General features: G+C 47.2%; 1 protein-coding gene across 1 annotated transcript in view; it reads right to left on the reverse strand.

Annotated features, from left to right (window-relative positions):
• Positions 1-22687, reverse strand: part of LOC115332233 (venom metalloproteinase antarease-like TtrivMP_A) — a 68784-nt gene that overhangs the window by 31264 nt on the left and 14833 nt on the right. The window contains exons 2-6 of the mRNA XM_040205382.1: positions 20984-21159; positions 20373-20465; positions 16915-17041; positions 456-494; positions 242-360 (exon numbers count right to left, since the gene is read on the reverse strand). Coding sequence (XP_040061316.1) covers positions 242-360; positions 456-494; positions 16915-17041; positions 20373-20465; positions 20984-21159 — 554 coding nt within the window. The remainder of the gene's footprint in view (positions 1-241; positions 361-455; positions 495-16914; positions 17042-20372; positions 20466-20983; positions 21160-22687) is intronic.

Here is a 22687-nt window from a genome sequence, read left to right on the forward strand (position 1 = left end):
TTACTTATTTCAAGTGTTCGTTTTTTTTAGTCGTTGGTGAAACAGTATGTATACCAGAATAATATGTGTATTATCAGGGTAACAGGGTGCATGGAGGGCTTATTGCGACTTTTTTTTTTTCACAAGATACGCTTCTGAATACAATTTGCAAGGGCAATATACGTACTGCATAACATCGTATCTTAACATTGCCGCTCGTTATCAGTGTCTGGTTCGAGATTTGTAAAGAATGATAACTCACCGCATTCAGTAGGGCAATTAAATACGTGAACAAGTTGGAGAAAGTTATGCCATAGACAGAATCTACCAATATAAAGAGTTCACAGACAATAAGGGGAGCGGGTGCAACTTGTCGGTTTTCTGTACAGAAAGGTAAATTATTGTATGTATCAGTCTGTATGCCATTCAAATAGTGCTTGAGCAAGATTCTCACATGATGCGAAGAGAATGCCTACCTAATAGGCGCAGTTTCGATGTATTTTTGACCGCTAGATCTGAAAAAAAATTCATCACACGATAATTGAAATGCTCAATGACGTAGTCTATATTACCTTATTTTTTACAATGGTTTGCACCCGTTGCATTGTCCCCGGGTCAAATACTGGCACTTTTTGTTATCTTTGAATAGTTCGCACCTCGTTTACACACCGCACTCGGTGCACAGTGGGCACGTGAAAATTTCATACACAGCTCGCAGTGACAAGTACCTGCTATTTCAGCTGACAAAAAAGCTCGTGTCATACATGAATCATCATTGACTTACGCTGTCATTGATAAAATCCGTCACGTATCGTCGTAATGAACAACCTAGAAAAAATCCCCATAAACTCGGCGCCAAATGATGGTTCGCACCACATAATATTTCTACTTTTAGATATGTTAGTGCGAGGACAATATTGAGAAATATTCAATATCCTGAACAGCTCACTCTTTTTGCGTGTACAACTACGCGTGGCTTTGATGACACGGTGCTGTTCTCGGCTCTGCACATGTGCCGGCGTTTAGCTTGACGCTAATTCTGTGCGCGCCATGTGCACACACCTGGTGAAAAAAACGCTAACTGGCTCGTAATCATGATGTTCATTTTTTTTTCAAGTATCAGATAGCATCCCCTTGATGCATGGCAAATCTATTAATATCTTCTTGGATAAATGAAAATATTATTGAAAGTGTTTTGCTTTTATTCTCTTCAGTTAAACATGTGATGTCTCTTCTTTTTAATTCGTAGTTTAGAATGTTGATAGCACTATGGACAGCATAATTTGGTATACCGCGTATATCATTATTTTCTTACGGCTGGAAAAGCGTGTCATTATCATTGCATGTTGAAGTCGATTGGGCTTAAAATTGTTCAACTGAGAATGTTCTTGATTTATTTATTTATTTATGGTACATACCCTCAAGCGCCGAAGCATTGTAGAGGGGAGGGGCAAAGCAAACAAAAATAAAACAAAATGACAAGACAAAAAACATGAAGCAGTATACATTCAAATATCAAAACTACAGTGCGATTGGCAAAAGCTGTGAGCAACATTTGTTACGAACACAATAAACAAAAATAAATTGACTCATGTTGGCTCATCGAACAGAAACGTAAACAAAGATTCGTGAAAAAGGATATAATCGGGTATAGTTGCGATATCTGCTGAAAGGTGGTTCCAGTTGGTTGACGTGTGCGAGATAAATTAATAAAAAAGTGTTTGTTTGGCAACGTGTTAATCCAACTTTATTCTCATGGTCCAGACGCGAAGAGTAAGAGTTAGGCAATGTAAAGAAATGGTCTCGCAGCGACTGATGATGATATACTTAATGAAACAGGCAAACTCGAAAAAAACTTTCTACGCAGTGACAAAGAGGGCAACAACAAACTGAACTTCATTGATGATATGCTGGCTGTTCGATTTTAATTAGACAGAATGAAACGAACGGCGTTTTTTCAAACTATCTCAAGAGATTTATGTAGAAAGGGGTAGTTAGTATCCCAAATAGAGGCTGGGTATTCCATTTTTGACCGTACAAGAGTGTCATAAAGAAGAAGTTTAAAGTAAACTGGGGCCGTTCGGAAGTTTCGTCGCAGGTATCATAACATTCGGTTAGCGTTTGCGATTATTATATCGATATGAGGTTTCCATGTTAAATTCGATGATATAGTAACACCCAGTTAAAGGTACGAGTTTACAGATGATACTTGGGTAAAAACAATGATTGGCGGTTTGAAGCATTTTATGAAAATATTCAGTGCATAGAGGGCAGTAAAAGACGACTATTATTCGATTCAGCAAGGGCATTGTGTCGAGTTTTTATCTATTAGCGATACAGACATCCCATACACTTGCCCGCTTAATCGTGTGTATTTTGAAAGCTTTATTAAGATAGTGTTGTCGACGAATGTAACACTTCGTGTGCAAATCAGTCACTGAAAGTCCATTTACCAAAATATTGAAAACGGAAATGCAGAAATATGCTGGGAACGTAGGAGCAAGCGCCATGCGCACCCTCCTAAATTACTAAAATAAGGTTTTCGAGCGCAAGTGCAATATGGTGTTTTTGCAGAGGTTTCATTTAGAAATTTTACATTTGCATAAGCTAATACGCGCAGCATATGTGATTTCACCTCCAACATAACCAAAGTTTTTGGATAATTGAGAAATGGTATATTAAAACGTTGAATAATATTTAAATTGAAGAGCATGCCCGTGTCTTCTCTCGCCCTCAAATATCTAGTACGTCAAAATTAATATGTTGTCTTTTAAGTATTATAAAAACCACCCGCATGAGGTAGCGAAATGCATTAATTAAAGGATGAGTTATGTTTGTTTGAGGATATTGCAAAGACATCTTCCCGAAATTCAATGTTTCGTATGGTCCCCACCCCAGCGCCGAAGGGGAGTGGGGTTAGAGGTTTGGATGGATTCCACCCCCTCAAAGAAACAGTTCGGTCATTTATAAAAAAAAAAAAAAAAAATCTCTTCCCGCCCCCCCCCCCCCCCCCCCCTTCCAGTCTGCCGAATATGGCCAGAAAGTCTGTGCGCCAATCTTAGTTACTTTGTATACAGGGAGTATTCACTGACGGCCATATCCGTGTGCGCTGCTGCTGAGCACGTGCTGACGGCGAGCTTCTGCAGTCCTTTTGGAGCGGGCATCCAGCACCATCAAGGTTGCCGGTTTTAGCAGACTATTAATGAGAGCTCGTTCGGAGCTTGCGCTCTAAACATCGCCCTCAAATATGGCATCCAGTGAAGTGTTTCTGTTTGAGCTTAATTATATTACGGTATTTCAACATACAATGCTGTATTGTTTCGCGGTAGGGATGGGCAGAGATACTCCAAAAAGATTTCCAGAACACAAACACTGAGACACGTGTATTTTACGGACAAAATGCAGATACTGAGATACGCTTGTTTTTTTATTAACTTGATATTCTTGAAAAACTTCTGCAGAAATGGCAGAAAAGTATCCCGCAATACTGAGATGCAGATACATACAAAATGTATTCCCAAATGGTTAGGGCGACCGGACGTCCCGTTTAAGCCGGGACAATCCCCTTTCCGGTTGCTCATTTCTTCCGTCACGTCTTTTCGCGCCAAAAAACCTCGTGTCCGTTTTTTTTTTTTTTTGTGGGATGGCGCATAGTTGCTAAAGCACTACTAGTCGATTTGAAGAGAACCTAAATTATGTTTATTCGTTAAAGATTTAGTTTTAAGAAACTACTAATAGAGGAACCAGGCTTCTTTTTTTATTACTGAATACGGCATACTTCGGTTAGCAGCATTTCTCTTCTATTCTTTAAAAAATGGGAATAAAAAACATTGGCGTCCATGACTCCGATAGAATGTAGCAAGTAGATGGGGTCATGCAGACGCAGCAGCAGTATTACCAAAAAGGTGTTTTTTCAGTTTATCGTGTAATCCCGACAGTTGAGCTTCTACAGCAATTTTACCGAAATACCTAACACCGGCATAATATTCATACGCAACCGACGCATGTTACAATGTTTTTTTTTTTTTTTTTTTTCAAGTCTAACTTGATACAGATATACAGATTCTTAAAAATAACTCTGAGATACTACGGTGGGGTGTGTCCACGTCGGATCGTACAATGAATATCCGGGTCATATTTTTGATATTTCTGTAATAAATACTGCCGCGCGCCAAGTAGGCAGCGCGGCCGTAGCCTAACGGTTATCGCGCTTGCCTCCCGCGCGAAGGGCCAGGGTTCGATTCCTGGCCGCGGCTATGCATTTTTGTTAACACTGTAATGTGATGTTCTGGTGAAATCGAGAACCGTCTAGCTGATTCGAGGTCAGAATGTTCTACGCGTCGAACCTTCTACGTCGAATGCTCCAGAAGCCAACGTTTGTACAAAAGCGGCTCCGCGGGCAAGCCGGAGTCAGTTTTCGCCCCAGCGTTCGACTCTGCTGCCACGCCGACTTCGACGCCCGCGACGCTCTATTATTATCTTTTGTACTCTTTTATTTTTGGCATAAGTTCGCCACATTAAACGTTTATTTCTTCCTGTTTATTTATTGTTTTTTTAGTCACCACCCGTGACATTTTGGTGGAGGTGCGGGGTACCGCATGCCCGTACAGCGTTCCCCTCCCAGGGCCCGCAGTGCAAGCCCGATTCCAAGCCCTGTGACAAGACCACTCAACGCGGAGCCTGAAACTCGGACCAGTCGTCGCACCCAAGGTCTACGCCCGGAATACGGACTTCTGCCACCCAGGACCAGGCAGCCTACTAGGCCGACGATGGACGACCAGCAATCGCAGTCCCCGACCGCCGCCGCCGTCGTCTACCTGCCTGTTGCCCAGCGAACCCCGACGACCTTCCATGGCGAGACCCACGAAGACGTAGAGGACTGGCTCCTGCACTACGAACGTGTAGCACGCCATAATGGATGGACCCCTGAGCAGCGCCTCCAAAACCTCTACTTCTCCTTGGAGGGTACCGCGAGGCAGTGGTTCGAGAACCACGAGGCGTCGCTTACGTCGTGGGACGCCTGTATCGCTGGCCTGAAGGAGACATTAACGAACCAGACACGACGACAGCGAGCGGAAGACCTCCTTCAAGTACGAACTCAAGGGCCCAACGAAACGGTAACCAGCTTCGTTGAAGACGTCCTCCGCCTGAGCAGCCGCGCCGACCCTCAGTCCACCGAGGAAAAGAAGCTGCGTATCCTGATGCGCGGCGTGAAGGACGACATTTTCGGTGGCCTCGTACGCAACCCACCGACGACGATTCAAGAATTTGTAACCGAGGCCACGAACATTGAGCGTGCACTGCAAGCCCGAGCCAGCCACTACCAGAGGCTACCCGGCGTCAGCGCGGTTCCGCCGTCCGCTTGCGACCTTGGCTCCAGCATCTCCAGCATTCGCGAGATCATCCGGGACGTCGTCCGGGAGGAAATTAAGAAGCTCCTGCCTGCTACCCACCAGCCGGCTTCGGTGTCAATATCCGAAGTTGTCCGCGACGAGGTTCAGCGGGCAATTCAACTGGAGGCTCCTGCCAACGTAGCTGCACCCGAGGAGCCCACCGTGACCTACGCCGCAGTGGCCCGACGGCCACCACCTCCTCCTCGCGCCTATGTCGCGCCGCCCCGACGCCAGTCTCCTGCGCCGCAGCACGACCGACGCCGCGACGACCAGCCCCAGTACGCCAGCCAGGAGCCCCGTGTACCCCGGAAGACCGATGTGTGGCGAACGGCCGACCGACGCCCGCTCTGCTACCACTGCGGGGAAGCCGACCATGTGTACCGCCGATGCTCATGCCGACGACTCGGGCTGCGCGGATTCCACCCAAACGACCCGCGCCCCCGGTATGGTCAACGCCCTCGGGAGATCGACGAGTACCTGCGACGACCCCAGTCCCCCGAGCCTGCGTCCCGCCGAGAGTTCCGGTCGCCATCGCCCCGACGTCCAGCTTCGCCGATGCACCGACCCCGGCGTGAAAGCCTGTCACCCCTCGCTCCTCACCGGGGAAACTAGGCGCGGCCACCCCTGGAGGTGGAGTTGCCGAAGACAACCGACGTAAAGAGCCTCCAAGAACGCCGGAGCGCTCCCACTCTCCCGACGCCACGCATCGCTACGACGCCCCTGCAACGGTGTCCAACAACCTAAACGTCGTCATCGACGGCCACGACGCATCGGCACTCGTGGACACCGGAGCAGACTACTCAGTCTTGAGTGGGAGGCTCTCCCGCCGCCTTCGAAAAGTCATGACGCCATGGGAAGCAGACTTGTACGTAATCCGTTACAAGTAACGAAATTACTTGTAATCCCTTACATTTATCGGTAATTTAGTAACGGAATAATTACATATTTTCTAGAGTAATTTTAAAGTAATTCCCTTACATTTTTGACGTAACGGATTCCTTGTAATCCGTTACATTTTTTTTTGTCAACCCCCCCCCCCCCCCCACATTTCTAAATAGTTTTTTTTTTCTTTCGTAAATCCGAGCGCAGTGACACTGTCACGCGAATCGACCAGCGCAAAGGGAGGCTTGGCACTCTTCAGTTCCGCAACCCTTTTTTTGCAACACCAAGCCCCTGAATCTATCTTTTTTTTAGACCCTAACATCAGTCAAAAAATCCAAATGAACAATTCTACGAAAAAAAAAAGAGGGGGGGGGGGGGGGCAAGTCATTTCCGCTTTTTCTTTAGTTCTTTTATTTTTTCTTTGCGATTGAAGACGTGGGGGAGAGGGAGGGAGGACAACAAGTGATTGTGCGCCTCTTCGAGTAGCTCGAGGCGGTAAGTGCACTGGAAAGAATTAACAATGTCCTTCTCGGTTATAGTGACTACGACCATTTTCATAATGTCACAACACGAGACAACGCTCCGTCTACCCTATCCTTTTTGTGAGTCAGCTTTTTGCGAGCACTTAGAAAATGGTAATAGTCTTCCTTTCTTCTTCTTCCTGTTTTGCCCCAGCAGGACGCATCTTATCTCAAGCAGATATTTTTACAAATAAAACATAATGGTGGCTGACGTAGACTTGATATTCTGGGCTTGAGGAGAGTGAAATTCGTGAGTGGGCCCGGGCCATAGCGCGGATTACTTAGTACTCTACCCTTTGCTGCCCGTGGCGTCAGCGGACGTCTATCTGGAGAACACCGGAGTAATTACAGCAGTCGGTCCGTGCTACGTGCGTTTCTGAACGGCACCAAAAAAGGTACACACGGCAAACGTGCGTTTACTATTCCTTGTTTAACCGACGTTCTAATTAATTGTTGTTATGAGTGTCCTTCTTTTTCTTTTGTTACTTACATTTATATACTGGAAACCTTTTTTTATTCACCAACGTCTCAAGTGAGGCTTGAACTGTTCAGAACCAAAGGAAGAAGAATATTGAGCCAAACCTTATTTATTATTTAATTATCCCCTTACTGTTACAACTATGCTTTGCTTTTGATGACTTCTACAGCTTCGCGACTTAGACAATGGAGAAGTTTAGTAGAACGGTCCGATGACTCCGATAATGATATCCGATACTTCGCCGCCGTCTTTGCGTATGCATCATATCGTTATCGAGTACCGTTATCGCGGGTATCGGAGGTATCGGAAGGATCTACTAAATCCCGAATAGCAGGCAACGGCTGCAACGACGAAGCTTTGCTCTACATTCGAAGTAAATAGTACTTCCCTTGCTTCGCTGAAAACGCTCAATGCAGAGCATGAAGCATTCGTGAGGAACAATATGGCACTCCCATCCAGTGCCTCAGCTCAAATGGTGTTCAGCGTAACAGTCGACATATTGAGTAAGAAAGAACACAATGTCTGACGAGGCTTTCGAGAGCCAGCTGTTGCTCAAAATACTCAAGGTCATTAAATGGAACGGGTGACAAGAATAAGAACTTGAATAACCCTCTTCCCTTTGTTTCTTACTTGAAGGCGATAATGTTAAAAGTAACGCCACGAAAGTAACGGATTACTTTTTGGGGTAACGGTCGGTTACTTTCACGGGAGGGTAATTGTAATTGTAATAAATTACAATTTAGCCTCGAGTAATTGTAAATGTAATTCCTTACTATTTTTCAGTAACGTGTACAAGTCTGATGGGAAGGACCCCAAATACGAACCGCCGGAGGACATCTCATCACACCAGTCGGGAGATGCACTGCTCGCGTCGAGATCCACGGTGAAACGTGCCCGGTCAAGTTCGTCGTTCTGCAAGACTGTTCGAGGGACGTTATCCTCGAAATGGACTTTCTCTGCGAGTATGGCGCCGTCATCGACCTCGGAACAAACCGGCTGACGCTACGAAAACCTGCTCCGCCAGCGGAGGAACCCCAAGCGACGTCACCCACGGTCCGAGTTCTCGCAAACCACGTAAACCTACCACCGCGGTCGAGTGTTTTCGTACTTGTCGGGATCGATGAAGCTTCCTGTGGCGAAGTTCTTCTCGAGGGAAGCTTCCAATTGCTCCTGGGAAGAGGCATAGGCGTCGCAGGGGAGTAGCTGAACTTCAGGATGGGCGGACTGTGGCCCTCGTGACGAACTTCCGAAACGAAACGCAACACCTCACGAAAGGTGCAGCCGTGGGCCACGTCCAGAAGCTCCGAAACCCCGCCGAAATCACCGCGATTACTGACGAATCCTCGCCGCCCCAGCAAGACAGTACGTCGCCAGCGCAGCTCGACATTGACCCTAAGCTTCCGGACCCCAAACGGCGTCAGCTGATTAACCTCCTCCCCGAATACCGCGACTGCTTTTCGACGTCGTCGAAGGTGCGCCAGACCGCGGTTGCCAAGCACCGCATCGTTACCGAGGACGACGCGCGCCCTGTACATCGATCGCCGTACAGAGTCTCCGCTAAGGAAAGGGAGGTCATCCATCAGCAAGTTCAAGAGATGCTGAATGACGACATAATACAACCTTCGAGCAGTCCATGGGCCTCTCCAGTCGTGCTGGTTAAGAAGAAGGACGGAACTCTTCGGTTCTGCGTGGACTACCGGCAGCTCAACACGGTTACGAAGAAAGACGTCTACCCACTCCCCCGCATCGACGACACTATAGACCGGCTGCGCCACTCTCGATACTTTTCATCGATGGACCTGAAGAGCGGCTACTGGCAAATCGAGGTCGACGAACGGGACCGAAAGAAGACAGCCTTCGTCACGCCGGATGGACTGTACGAGTTCAAGGTGATGCCCTTCGAACTATGCACGGCGCCAGCAACTTTCCAGCGTGTCATGGACACCGTACTGGCAGGGCTGAAGTGGCAGAGTTCTCTCGTCTACCTTGACGACGTCGTGGTATTTTCAGCTGACTTCCACGAGCACTTGAGACGACTCCGAGCTGTTCTTCAAGCCACTCAGACCGCCGGACTCACACTCAAGCCGTCAAAGTGCCGGTTCGCCTATGACGAACTGAAGTTCCTTAGCCACGTGGTTAGTAACGAAGGCGTCCGCCCAGACCCCGAGAAGACTCGCGCCGTCACGGCATTTCCAGCGCCGACAGATAAGAAGGCCGTGCGAAGATTCCTTGGACTTCGTGCCTATTATCGACGCTTCGTTCTGGATTTCGCAAGGATTTCCGCACCACTTACGAATCTCACGAAGGACGCCGAGAAGTTCGAATGGGCCGAGGAGCAACAGCAGGCATTCGACGAACTGAAACAGCGACTCCAGACTCCTCCTGTGCTTGGACATTTCGACCAGGATGCGGAAACAGAAATTCACACGGACGCAAGTAACGCGAGACTGGGCGCAGTACTAGTCCAAGTGCAAGAAGGCATCGAGCGAGTCATCGCCTACGCAAGTCGGACATTGTCCAAGGCGGTGAAAAATTACTCCACGACTGAGAAAGAATGCCTTGCGGTCGTCTGGGCAATAACGAAGTTTCGTCCGTACTTGTACGGGAGCCCGTTCCGAGTAGTCACGGACCACCACTCGCTCTGCTGGCTTGCGAACCTGAAGGACCCGTCAGGACGCCTCGCTCGATGGAGTCTTCGACTACAAGAGTTCAACATGACAGTGGTCTATAAGTCAGGCCGCAAGCACAGCGACGCCGACTGCCTGTCCAGAGCCCCCGTCGAAACCCCTTCCGGCTGCAGCGACGACAATGACGACGAGTGCTTCCTAGGAGCAGTGAACACCGACGATATGGCACGGCGTCAACGGGACGATCCTGAGCTGCGCGCATTAATCGAGCACCTGGAAGGTGGCAGGAGTACCGTGCCACGTGTCTTCTCACGAGTACTGCCGACCTTCGCCATCCGACAAGGTGTACTCTACAAAGAGAACTTCGGCGACAACAAAACACCGTGGTTGCTGGTAATCCCTAGTGACCTTCGGGAAGAGATCTTCCAAGCCTGCCACGACGACCCGACATCCGGACACCTTGGTTACAGCCGGACACTGGCCCGTATTCGTGAAAAGTATTACTTGCCGAAGCTCCCCAAGACCGTCCACCTATACACACGATCATGCCACGAGTGCCAGCGACGCAAGAAACCGCCGACGAGGCCGGCCGGACTTCTGCAGCCCATTTCTCCTCCAACTACACCCTTCCAACAGATCGGAATGGATCTACTTGGTCCTTTTCCGCCTTCGACGTCGGGGAACCGCTGGATCATCGTCGCCACAGATTATCTCACGCGGTACGCCGAAACGAAAGCTCTTCCTTCAGGGACTGCTGTGGAAGTCGCCAAGTTTTTCATCGAGTCCATCGTCCTCCGGCACGGCGCTCCCGAAGTTCTGATTACAGATCGCGGATCTTCGTTCATGGCCCAGCTGACGCAAGAGATTCTTCGTCTCAGTGGCACCGGCCATCGTCGAACCACTGCATACCACCCGCAGACCAACGGGCTGACCGAGCGACTCAACAAGACAATCGCCGATATGATCTCTATGTACGTCGACGTAGAGCACAAGACATGGGACGAGGTGTTGCCCTACGTCACGTTTGCCTACAATACGGCGGTTCAGGAGACCACTGGATTCACCCCTTTCCAGCTGGTACATGGTCGGAAGGTAACGACCATGCTGGACGCAATGCTGCCCCATGAGCCATCTGACAATGAGAGCGACGACGCCCAGGCGGTTGCTCAACGCGCCGAAGAAGTCCGCCAGCTCGCCCGACTCATGATTCAAGACCAGCAACGCGTCGACGCTGGCCGCTACAACCTTCGTCGCAGGGACGTTCACTTCCAGCCCGGAGACAGGGTGTGGGTGTGGACGCCCATCCGTCGCCGCGGCCTCAGTGAGAAACTGCTGAAACGGTACTTTGGACCATACAAGGTACTTCGTCGCCTCGGCGAGCTGAACTACGAGGTGATGCCCGACGGAACAAGAACATCATCACGCCGCCCACCACGACCTGAAGTCGTCCACGTCGTGCGCCTGAAGCCCTACTACGCTCGATAGGACTGTGGATCTTATGTGTTTCAAGTGACTCTTTAGTTTGCCGTTCTTTTTATGTGCTTTGTTTTGTTTTGGGATGCATCGGGGCGATGCACTTTTTAAGGGGGGAGTAATGCCCCGCGCCAAGTAGGCAGCGCGGCCGTAGCCTAACGGTTATCGCGCTTGCCTCCCGCGCGAAGGGCCAGGGTTCGATTCCTGGCCGCGGCTATGCATTTTTGTTAACACTGTAATGTGATGTTCTGGTGAAATCGAGAACCGGTCTAGCTAATTCGAGGTCAGAATGTTCTACGCGTCGAACCTTCTACGTCGAATGCTCCAGAAGCCAACGTGTGTACAAAAGCGGCTCCGAGGGCAAGCCGGAGTCAGTTTTCGCCTCAGCGTTCGATCTCGCTGCTTCGCCGCCTTCGACGCCCGCGACGCTCTGTTGTTATCTTTCTTTCTCCTTTTACTTTTTGGGTACAAGTTCGCCCGATTAAGCGTTCAGTTTACTCCGTTATTCGCCGCCTCATCACTTGTCCTTCGTGACAAGTGACGAAGGACAAGTGACGAAGGACAAGTAGTAACAATTACGGTTCGACGCGTAGAACATTCTGACCTCGAATCAGCTAGACGGTTCTCGATTTCACCAGAACATCACATTACAGTGTTACAAAAATGCATAGCCGCGGCCAGGAATCGAACCCTGGCCCTTCGCGCGGGAGGCAAGCGCGATAACCGTTAGGCTACGGCCGCGCTGCCCACTTGGCGCGCGGCAATACAATTTAAACCCATGTTCCTGGGAGGAACATTTAGCTATATGTGGCCGCCGTACTTACATTTTTCCTGAGATATAAGATTGCGAAGCTCAGTGCGTGGACATTGCCGTGATTTCATCAAAGCATTTGCACAGCCACTAATGTAACACCAAAGCAAGCACGTAGTTAAATATATATATATATATATATATATATATATATATAACCCACGCCTTCGGCCTCCCACCACCATGCCCGTTGTATATAAATATATATATATATATTGTTCACAATTTCAATCATGCACAAAAAATATTAAAAAATAAATTATAAATGTTTATGCAAAAACAATACGAAGCACGTAAAAACACGTTTTAGATATATTTTGACAAATTATTTCGCAACAAACAAGTTTATGCCAAATGTCGCTGAATATATCAAATGTGCGTCTTGAAACGCAGCGAGTGAATATAAAAAAAAATATTTGCTTAGCCAATATTGTAGTTCTCATATGAAGGCAGAAACTAATATCATTTCTCTAAAACTTGCAATGTTGCTTATCAATATTTAGAAAATCCATCTTAATTTCCTTTCAACACTCCTTAACTCCTTGCCGTAACTTGAACTAACTTGTGATGGCGAAATATTGAGTAGCATATGAGCTCCGATTGAGAAAAGCAACAACAAACCTTCACGCCCATTGGGCTAGCTTGTTTACGTTATAAGGGCTTTGCCGCACGATGTTTGCTCCAAAGAGATACTCTCTAGAAGGGACAAAGTGTGTGCAACGACGCTGCTCGTTTGCAGAGCATAGAAATTCGTCATAACTTAAATCCATGGTACTAGGAAGCATAAAAAAGCGGACAACACAACTCAGAAATTCGGAAACAGCTGAGCTTTTGCGACCACACTAAAGCAAGAAAAATTCAAGGAAACAGAACATGACGTCGCCAACTGGTTTTGACCAGACGTGGCTTGACAGGCTAAATCTCTACAACACCAGACACGCTTCCAAAAACGAGCATCCGCCGTCAAGCACGCGCAAAGATAATCTCTGTCAGTATTACGAGAACCGCCCAACTTTCTAATCTCAGGGCGTAAGATTATGATCATTCCTAACCAGCTCGTTCGCCTGCTTTCACTTCTCGGAAAATCATACCGTTCCAAGATTTGTTTCTTACAGCGGAGCTGTTCAGGGCTAATTTCCCCAGTACCGTGTCCGTCAGCAAACAAATGATGATACGAAACTCTGGACAGCTACCGCCCTCTATGAGCGACGGCGGCAATCAGACAACCGGCTTGCGGTTGCCGGGTTGCCACCGTCACTCATAGGTGGCGGAGACCTTTCTAGCCTTTCCACTCGGGCTTGCCGACTTGCGGACGGGCATTACTTCATTCCGACCATACTACAGCTTCGCTGGTCTTCCATCTTCATCAGGGTGGAAAGGCTGAAGGCTTTTTTTATCTCTCTGTTTCCTTGTGTTTCCTCTTGTGCAATGGGTGCAATGATTTCCGGACTTCGGTCAAATATTTGTGGAAGTTGTCCTCTGACTCTTCTAAAATAAAGAACATAAAACAGATCTTGCCTTCGTGTCCTAGTTGTTGTGTAAAGAAAATATAAATATTTTCATTTCTGGCACTCCTAAACTCACTCCCAGTCTTCAGGGCCACACCCAGTCCCTCTCCAAGTGACCTAATTCGCGGTGCCGTGTGGCTTCCCGTGTGCTCTCTCGGGTGACGCTTAATTCCCCCTCTCTGCTGACATTAGCGGGCGTTATGGTGCACCTTAGAGCTGACCGAGGTCACTTCATCTTTTCGCCATAGTTCCTTCGGCTGCCATTGCGGCTTCAGGTGGGGGAAAAAGCTCGACTTTTGCTTGCGATTATGCAGTCGATTCGCGACATTTTTTAATGAAGGAGATGTTTTCTCCATCCCTCGGGACACAGTAAGGAACGTGAAATGATGAGATGCATATTTTTTTAATCTTAAAATCGTTGCACCCCCACCCCTTTAAGCCAACTCCCCCCGCCCCCCCTTCCCTCCTTATTTCCGAAGCAGTTTGGCGGACGCCACTGCTGCCGGCAGTTGCGAACTGTATGAATGGAAGATTGCCTTAAAACTCAAGCGCGCACACAAGGAATGTCAGTCACTGTATATACAAAACGAGAGAACTCTTCTTTGACATGTTCTCTCTAAATGCTAATGCGAGAGTTTCTGAATGCCTCTCTTTAGGCTCCAAGTATTTTGTTAGCGTGGTGAAATTCTTACAGCCAGAAAACGTACTTGTGGTGCCCGATTTCTATCTAGATTCCTTGCACTTCCCGTTACACCTTAAAGTGATAAGCCGGTATTGTTTGTTTTCCACCTCACAATGTCTAACTCTAAGATAGCGACCCCCCGGATACTACTTCTTTCGCTTTGTTTACGCGGTGGCCGACGTTTCTTGTGTGCGTGCTTGAGTTTCCAGATCTGCCATTCATGCTGCTTGCAGCTGCCGGCAGCAGTGACATCCCCCGACACTCTTTGGAAACAAAGCTTGGAACACCACGACATTCTGTCAAGTGAACGCAGGCAAACGAACTACTTAGGAAACATCATGATCGAACACCCTGAGATTAGGAAATCGGTCGGTTATCGTAGTCTTCGCGGAGACTATCTTTACGTGTGCTCGGCGGCGGATGCTCGTTGTCGGAAGCGTGTCTAGTGTTGTAGGGATTTAGCCTGTCAAGCCACGTCTGGTCAAAACTTTGGTACTAATGTTTTATTTTCTTGATTTATATATCAACTTAGCTGTTTCTGAGATTTTGTCTTGTCCGTTTTTTATTCTTTCTAGTCCCATGGTTTTAAGTTATGACGATATCTTGCGCTCTGCAATAGACCAGCACTGCAGCACACACTTTGTCAGTTCTAGAGAGTACGCACTGATCTCTATGTCTATTTGCTGGATCGTGTTTGACCAGCTCCACCTATGGACCGAAATGCGGTCACTGGCGGCCATCTTTAGGTAGAGTTATATCATCTCTAGCCATCATAGTAATATGGCGGACAGCGCAATGGCGGCCGGGTGTTATAAAATAGCCGTGGATCTAGTACACTGTACCGTAGGAGATAATTTGTGCTTGATTCAAGTTGTTCGACGACGCAGATTCTTGCAACCCGGCGTGAACGGCAGCCTCATCTTTGAGGGCCCGGAGAAAGTTTTACGAAAGCCCAGCACCGGGGGAAAGCAGCGCAGCTTGCATCGAAAGCAGACTCCGTAAGGGCGTCTGCTTTCGATGCTTCCCTCGATGCGACTTTCGATGCGAGCTGTGCTGCTTTTCCCCCGGTGCTGCGATTTCGTGAAACTTTCACCGGGTCCTGAAAGATCGCGCTACCGTTCAGCTGGGTTTCAAAAACATGTTTCGTCAAACAATTTCAATCAAGCACGAAATATCATCTACCCTATTTTGACGGCAGCCTGCCACCACACCTGTCAAAACGCTGTCTGCCATGGATGGATTACAGTGGCTGCAGGAGCTGTACCTTGGCTAGAGGTAATATAACTCTACCTAAAGATGGCTGCCAGTGACCGCATTCGCAGAGCGGGCAAACGCGATCCAGCAATTGTCATTGAGATCAGTGAGAGTACGTCTTTGGATCCGACGTCGAGCGGCGAAACCCCTATAACGAAGACAAGCTAGCTCAATTCGAGTGAAGGCTTGTTGTCAGGTTTCTCAATTCAAAGTTATATGCTACAAAATATTGAGCCATCTCAAGTTAGTTCATGATAATGCAAGGAGTTAAGGACAGTTTAAAGGAAGTAAAAGATAGTTTCTCAAATATTGATGTGCAATTTCGCTACGTTTCGAAAAATTACTTAGGTTTCGAATTAATAACAATATTACAATAATGGCTCAGCAAATATGTTTTATATATTCATTACCTGCGTCTCAAAACGCACATTTTAAAATATTTTGCGACGTTTCGCATAATGGTGTTTATTGCAAAATAATTTGTGAATGTACCTCTAAAACGCGTTTTTTACTGAGATATTGAGGTGGGCTAGTTGGATATGCATGATATAAAAAACTAAATAGCGCAAAGGTTAGACAAAGGACAAGGGACAGATCATGTAGATAGGACAAGCGCTATTCCTGTCTACATGGTCTCTCCCTTGTCCTTTGTCTGAATTTTGCGCTATTTGATTTTTATATCATGCATATCCAACTAGCGCTTGCCCTGTGTACATGTTCTGTCCCTTGTACTTTGTCTAAACTTTGCGCTATTTAATTTTTATGTCGTGTTTTTTTACGTGTTTCGTATTTCTTGTTTTGCAAAGAAATATTGATCAAATCTTAAATATATAGCATGCGTTTCGCAAACTGACTACAAAATATACGCAAAACAAAAATCGAACCGCGTGCCTGCTTTGGTGTGACATTGGCTACTGTGCAAATTACTATAGCGAAATTTCGGCAATGTCCACTCTTCGAGCTTGTCAATTTTATACCTCAGGGAGATTTTAGCTGCAGCGTTCACATATAGCTGAATATTCCTCCAAAGAACCGGGATTTCACATATATTTTTAGAGTTAGCGAAGATATGACCCGGACAGTCATTGTACGATGCGACATGGAAACACTCTGCGATACATTTGTATCGCGATACTGCCCAGCCCTGTTTTACGGTATAAACTTTATCGGTCTGTTTATTGTTTTTTTATTAATTTGGGTAGTAGATTAACACGTCATGAAGGTCGATAAAGTACAAACATTATCATGATACAATTGCCTTTGTTGTCGATGCATGTTAGCGTGTAAAATCATTCGTGATGCATACCACTGTAAGAAGCCTTGGCCAAAGGAGGCAGTTCAATCCGTGAAATCCTATGGGGTAGTCCTTTCCCAGGCATTCGTTGCACCATAGGCAAGGGCTCAATTTTTAATTGTTCAGTAAGTATTCCTTCCTAAAATAATACACGTTTATCAGACATTTGAGGTAATTCTAACTATCATAACTTTTTTATACCTCAATATATTAAGGGGGTAAGATCACGCGTTTTGCAATTGACATACTTTGGCTCGGCACTCAGATACTGTAATTGAATACTATTTCTAATTACTCATTCTTAACATCGATGTATTAGCAGTTACTTTCGACCGACTGATTCATTTTCCTTATCCGTCACAAGTTACTTTGCCACTACTTTGTTAATGAACTTCTTTAAAAGTAAGTGAACACGAATCTGGTGTTTCGATTTCATTACATTTTGTTCATCCTTAAACTAACAATGTAGTGGGTGCTACGCATTCGCTGAACCAACCAACCGTCTTCCTTTCATCACTTGAGACCGATCACTGCGCCTGGGTATCTACGGTAGAGAGATCATATGTCGAAAGTTGCACGAATTACTCGTCCCTCGTGTACGTAGGTTCCCGGCACTGTCGGCTTAGGGGTGAACAGAAAAAGTGAAAGCCGTTTACAACTCCCTGTAACGCCGAATTAGAGCGCAGCTCTTGAGGAGGAGGAGGGAAGGGTACTGGGGGGTCAAGTGACCTTGGGTGGGGGTCACGTGACCTAGGGGGGTCACGTGACGATGCCGATGCCGATGACGTCATCAGTAACGATGAAGATGCGGATACCGATGACGTCATCAGTGACGTCACTGATGACGTCATCAGTGATGATGACAATGACGATGCGGATGCCGGTGACATCATCAGTGACGTCACTGATGACGTCATCCGGGTCACGTGACCCCGGGGGTCACGTGACTTGGGGAGCTACGTGACTTTGGGTGTCACGTAACCTTGGGGTCACGTGACCCTGGGTGACCCGAGGTCACGGGACCTTGGGGTGACCTTGGGAAGTCACGAGACCTTGGGTGTCACGTGACCTTGGGGTCACGTTACCCTTGGGGAGGGGTCACGTGACCTTGGGTTGACCTTGGGATGACCTCGGGGGTCAAGTGACCTTTGGATGACCTTGGTTACGCCGACGGCGACGCCGCTCAAGCCGGGAACGGGCCCCTAAGAGCTGCGCTCTAAAAAGTGATGTGCAGTGCTGAAAGAAGATCTAGTCGCTCGGGCGCAAGTTTGGCCACAGCTTTCTTTTTAGACCGCATCTCTAGGCGCCCCTTTCGGGCTTAAACGGCGTCGGCGTCGCCGTCGGCGTCAGCGTCGCCGTCAGCGTAACCGTAGCGCGTCGGCGGAACGGGTCGGCGTGACACGTCGGCGTCGCCGTCGCCGTCGGCATGACCGTAACGCGTCGACGTCGCCGTTGGCGTAACCGCACGGTGCATTATGGGAAACGTCCCATAATGCACCGCGGTGACGCGCGCGTTGCATTACGGGATGTTTTCCATAACCCACCGCGCGGGTGAGGAGGGAGACGGTGGAGGCAGAGGAGGAGGGGGATAAGGAGAGAGAGGGGGAGGAGGGAGGAGGAGAAAGAGGGAGGAGGAGGAGTGGGGAGGAGGCGAGGAGCACGGGAGGAGTAGATAAGGAGGGAGGAGGAGTGGGTACAGTTGAGGAGGAGGGGCATACCGTCCCCTCCGTTCCTTCCCCTCCTCCTCCTCAAGAGCTGTGCTCTAATTCGGCTTTAGGGGGAGTTGTAAAAGTTTTGCATTTTCTTCTTTGTGGCTTCTTAGCTACTTGGTCGTATCAATTTTTTTTTTTTTTGCCGAACAAAACATTGAAACACACGGCTATATAGACAAACACGCGGCTCTGATGTCACGCTGCTCCCGTGGCCCCGTAGTCGGTGCGGCGCATGCGCGAACGCTTCAGTTCACACGAATCTGGTTTCTGCTCACGCGCAGTGCCTACACCTGGCGGATTTGTTTGCCGACAGTCCGCTCGCCTATACTTCGCCCAAAACGGGCATATACGCGGGTATTCTTAAATCATCCTGTCTTGTGTAATGTGATGCTTATTCGCCGAAAGAGTAACACCAACATCTATAATATTACAAAAAGTAGTATGAGTCTGCTTTCGCCTGTCTGTTTGCTGTTCCGCAAGTCAGTACAGGACACTGATTTCTATGTCTATTTGCTGGATCGTGTTTGCCCGCTCCGCGAATGCGGCCACTGGCGGCCACCTTTTTGGTAGAGTTATATTACCTCTAGCCAATGTACAGCTGGTGCAGCCACTATCATCCATCCATGGCCGACAGCGTTGTGGGAGTTGTGGTGGCTGACTGGCATAATAATAGCCGTGGGTTATATTTCGTTTTTGATTGGAATTGTTCGACGAAGCATATTGTTGAAACTTGGCATGAACGGTAAGTCGATCTTTGAAGAGCCGTTGAAAGTTTCACGAAATCACAGCACCGGGGAAAAGCAGGACTGCACGCATCGAAAATCGCATCGAAAGAAGTATCGAAAGCAATGTTGCTTTCCCCCGGTACTGCGCTTTCGTAGAACTTTTGCCGGGTTCTCAAACATGGGGCCGCCGTTTACACCGGATTTCAAAAATCTACTTCGTCAAAGAACTTCGATGAAGCACGAACTATTACCCACGGTACAGTGTACTAGACCCACGGCTATTGTATGGCAGCCTGCCGCCATAGCGCTGTCCGCGCTTATTGCTATGATGGCTAGAGATAATATAACTCTACCGAAAAGATGGCCGACCGTGGCTGCATTCCCGTCCATAGGCGGAGCTGGTCAAATGCTATCCATCAAAAGGACATAGAGATCAGTGGTACGGGACGACATACATCTGTGCCAGTGATTGATAACATCAACATGAGAAGTTCAGAAGAATTCTACGCTCCTCTTAATATCAGATGGCTCTTCGCTCGTTGGCCGTTTAAATTGACGTACTGGAATTACCATTACTGCGGCTGTTCTGGCGAGCGCAAGTCTATTTTTAGGTTCAAGTCTGGTGTAACAAGAACGCCAGCTGCAGATCCCAAATTCAAGAGCTTTGTATAAGGCTCCTCTTAGGAAAGCTCACACTTACTTTAACCACACGTCGGCAGCCATACAGGATGTCTATTCGAAATGCATCTGCTATGAGCTGTACAGTGGCGCTCTTTGTTTTCTTGCAAATCAATACATCATGAATTACCGTCGCGATAAACCAAAGCGAATTACTTTCCAAGTATAGACAAGGTTTGAATGTCCCGTACGTTTCCCCCTAAACTTAGCCTTGGAACGCTTTCACTTGTACAGGGTGTGGCACGTCGAGAAAAGTACATCAGATTTTTTTACATCTAATGCCAATTATTTCATTTACGAGGTAAGATCATTATGCTATTATTCTATTGTACCTAACCTAAAACCATTATTTTACCAATGTAATGCCCTCGTCATTCTTGATCATTATGACTGAAGCAAACTTCTCTCTGTCTTCGTATAGATTTTCCTCCAACTCCGTTCCATTTTTCTGGAAAAAAAAAAGTGCAATGTTTATCATTATAAACACCGAAATAATTCGGTCGGCAGATGTTTTCACTCTTCGAGGTGGAGTATTTTCTTCACGAAATATTCGCACTGTGGGCCGCAGATTAAAAAAAAAAAAAAAAAGAACAGGAAGATTGGAATAATTCAAGTCAATAATTTGTTCGATTCAAGCTCAAATGTAGCAGATTTTCAGAAATCACCAGCTTCAGGCCTCAATACAGCCATCGGCACAGTCACAGCAGTTGGACACGCGGTATTATAAATATTGAGTGTAAAGGACAGATAGCCTACAACCAATTTATCTGTTCTCAATGCAATTTGGCTTTTATGTTTGAAATCTAAAAGCTGCGAATACTGGGATACCAGTTTACACTGTAACAATAAAATGTTTACCTACTAATCCAGAAACTGCAGTGCTCAGTTTTCTTTTACTACTATTTCCAATACCGTGGTTTGTCAACAATAAGCGTCAAATAAATACATATTTGTGCAGCAACCTACCATTCTCAGAGCGAAATTTCCCCCAGAGAAGCCTTCAATCAAAACTGTTCCGGCTAATATTGAGGCTTTTTGTAGTTCAAGGTGCAAGTCTTTGTTAACCAGAACTATCTGCTTCCCTCCTTCTGACCTTTCTTCGAGCAGTCTTGGGAACACAATAGCTTCCTCTGGAAATACACCTAAGCAGGAGAAACGAAGAATCAGTATGTATGTGTGTAGCAATGCTAGAATCGCGATGCGGCTTTCATCTAAATGCTGATAAAACCGAAAATATCACAAAAAAGATAAATTTAGTTTCATCCATTTTGCGCATGAATGTAGCTTGTAATCAAGCAATCATTATAAAAAAAGATGTCAAATACACAAAAAATGCGATTTTTTGTTTTGTAATTGTTTTGCAAACAACATTTAGTAATATTTTCGCTGTTAACTTTAACGTAAAAGGGGGGGAGGGGGGGGGGGGTTTAGCCCAGCTGTAGGCCCCGAACGGTGATTATATAAATAAGCATTTTTTTCGGCCCTCATGGAAAGATGATTGACGTGTGAAATGTTGGTTGTAAAATTGTAGCTCCGTACCGTAATAGTATTTTAATCGACAATATTTTTTAGGTATGGGAAACAAATAATTCAGATTAAGTCATTATTGCTTTAAAAAGTATCCCACGATTGCGTTTTCGGCAATGACGATAACGAACATGGATGCTGGCGAGTGTGGAGTGCTCAACGAGCGCACTTCGTGAAGCTCGTCTATTCTTAGGTGTGCTAGTCGTTTTGCGTTCACCGAGGAGTTTACACGAAGATCTCCTCAACCGACGTAGTCTGCAGCAAACAACTGTCACAAGTACGCGCCTTCGGAAGAGCTCTTTTTGTTGCGGGTCTGCCGTAAGCCTGGCGTCTCGCGTCAAGTATGTTGCTTGATCTGGCTTGATCTGCCCTGTTTGCGCGTGTTGATCTTGAATAGAGATGCTGGTTCCCGAAAGCGGCCACACAGTTCTATGCATAGTGCAACCGTCGTGATTGCGACCATGGTTTTTACACCTACAGGGTACCTACACAGCACAGTATTTGCTAGCCATTTGGTTGGAGACAATCTGTAATTCGGCTCGCACCAAGTTTGTCTAAGCATATTCCCGTTATCGCGCCTCGAAAGGCAAGCTTTTAAGTTTTGGAGTGCAGCTGGTCTACCACAATTGAATATTTTTACGTCGTGTTTCAATTTTGCAATATGGCGCTCACTCACCTTGCTCGCGGCTGCCATGAGAAGAAAAAAATTGAAAAAAAAGAACGGTAATGTTAGAAAGACTACATATATATGTATTGATTTATAATTTAGTTGTCTCGGTCGCTTAGTGAGTGCATCGACACGCTGAAAGACTCGTCTACTGGACCGTGGCTCGAGAATAATGAATCGCTAGAACGCTACTCTCATGGTAGCGTCTTCTTAGCGTCGAAGAAGTTTTCAGGCGGGGATGAATAGCAGACGGACAGAGGCGAAAACGAACCCCGACGTGCAGCTTTCGTGTCCGCTTCCCAGGGGCATTGCAGACGACGCTAGGCGGTGGCGAAATAGCAGACAATGCCGGAGGCTGCCGCTCGTCTGTTCGCACGACTAGCAGGCGGTGTTAGATTTCCAGTCTAGACGCACCGGACGACGCGAAAGGGAGACACTGCGCTCGTTAGCCTGTTCGGTCGTGCAGCCAGGCCAGC

Source organism: Ixodes scapularis, unplaced genomic scaffold, assembly GCF_016920785.2.
Source record: "Ixodes scapularis isolate PalLabHiFi unplaced genomic scaffold, ASM1692078v2 PGA_scaffold11__112_contigs__length_91849675, whole genome shotgun sequence".
Lineage (NCBI taxonomy): Eukaryota > Metazoa > Arthropoda > Arachnida > Ixodida > Ixodidae > Ixodes > Ixodes scapularis.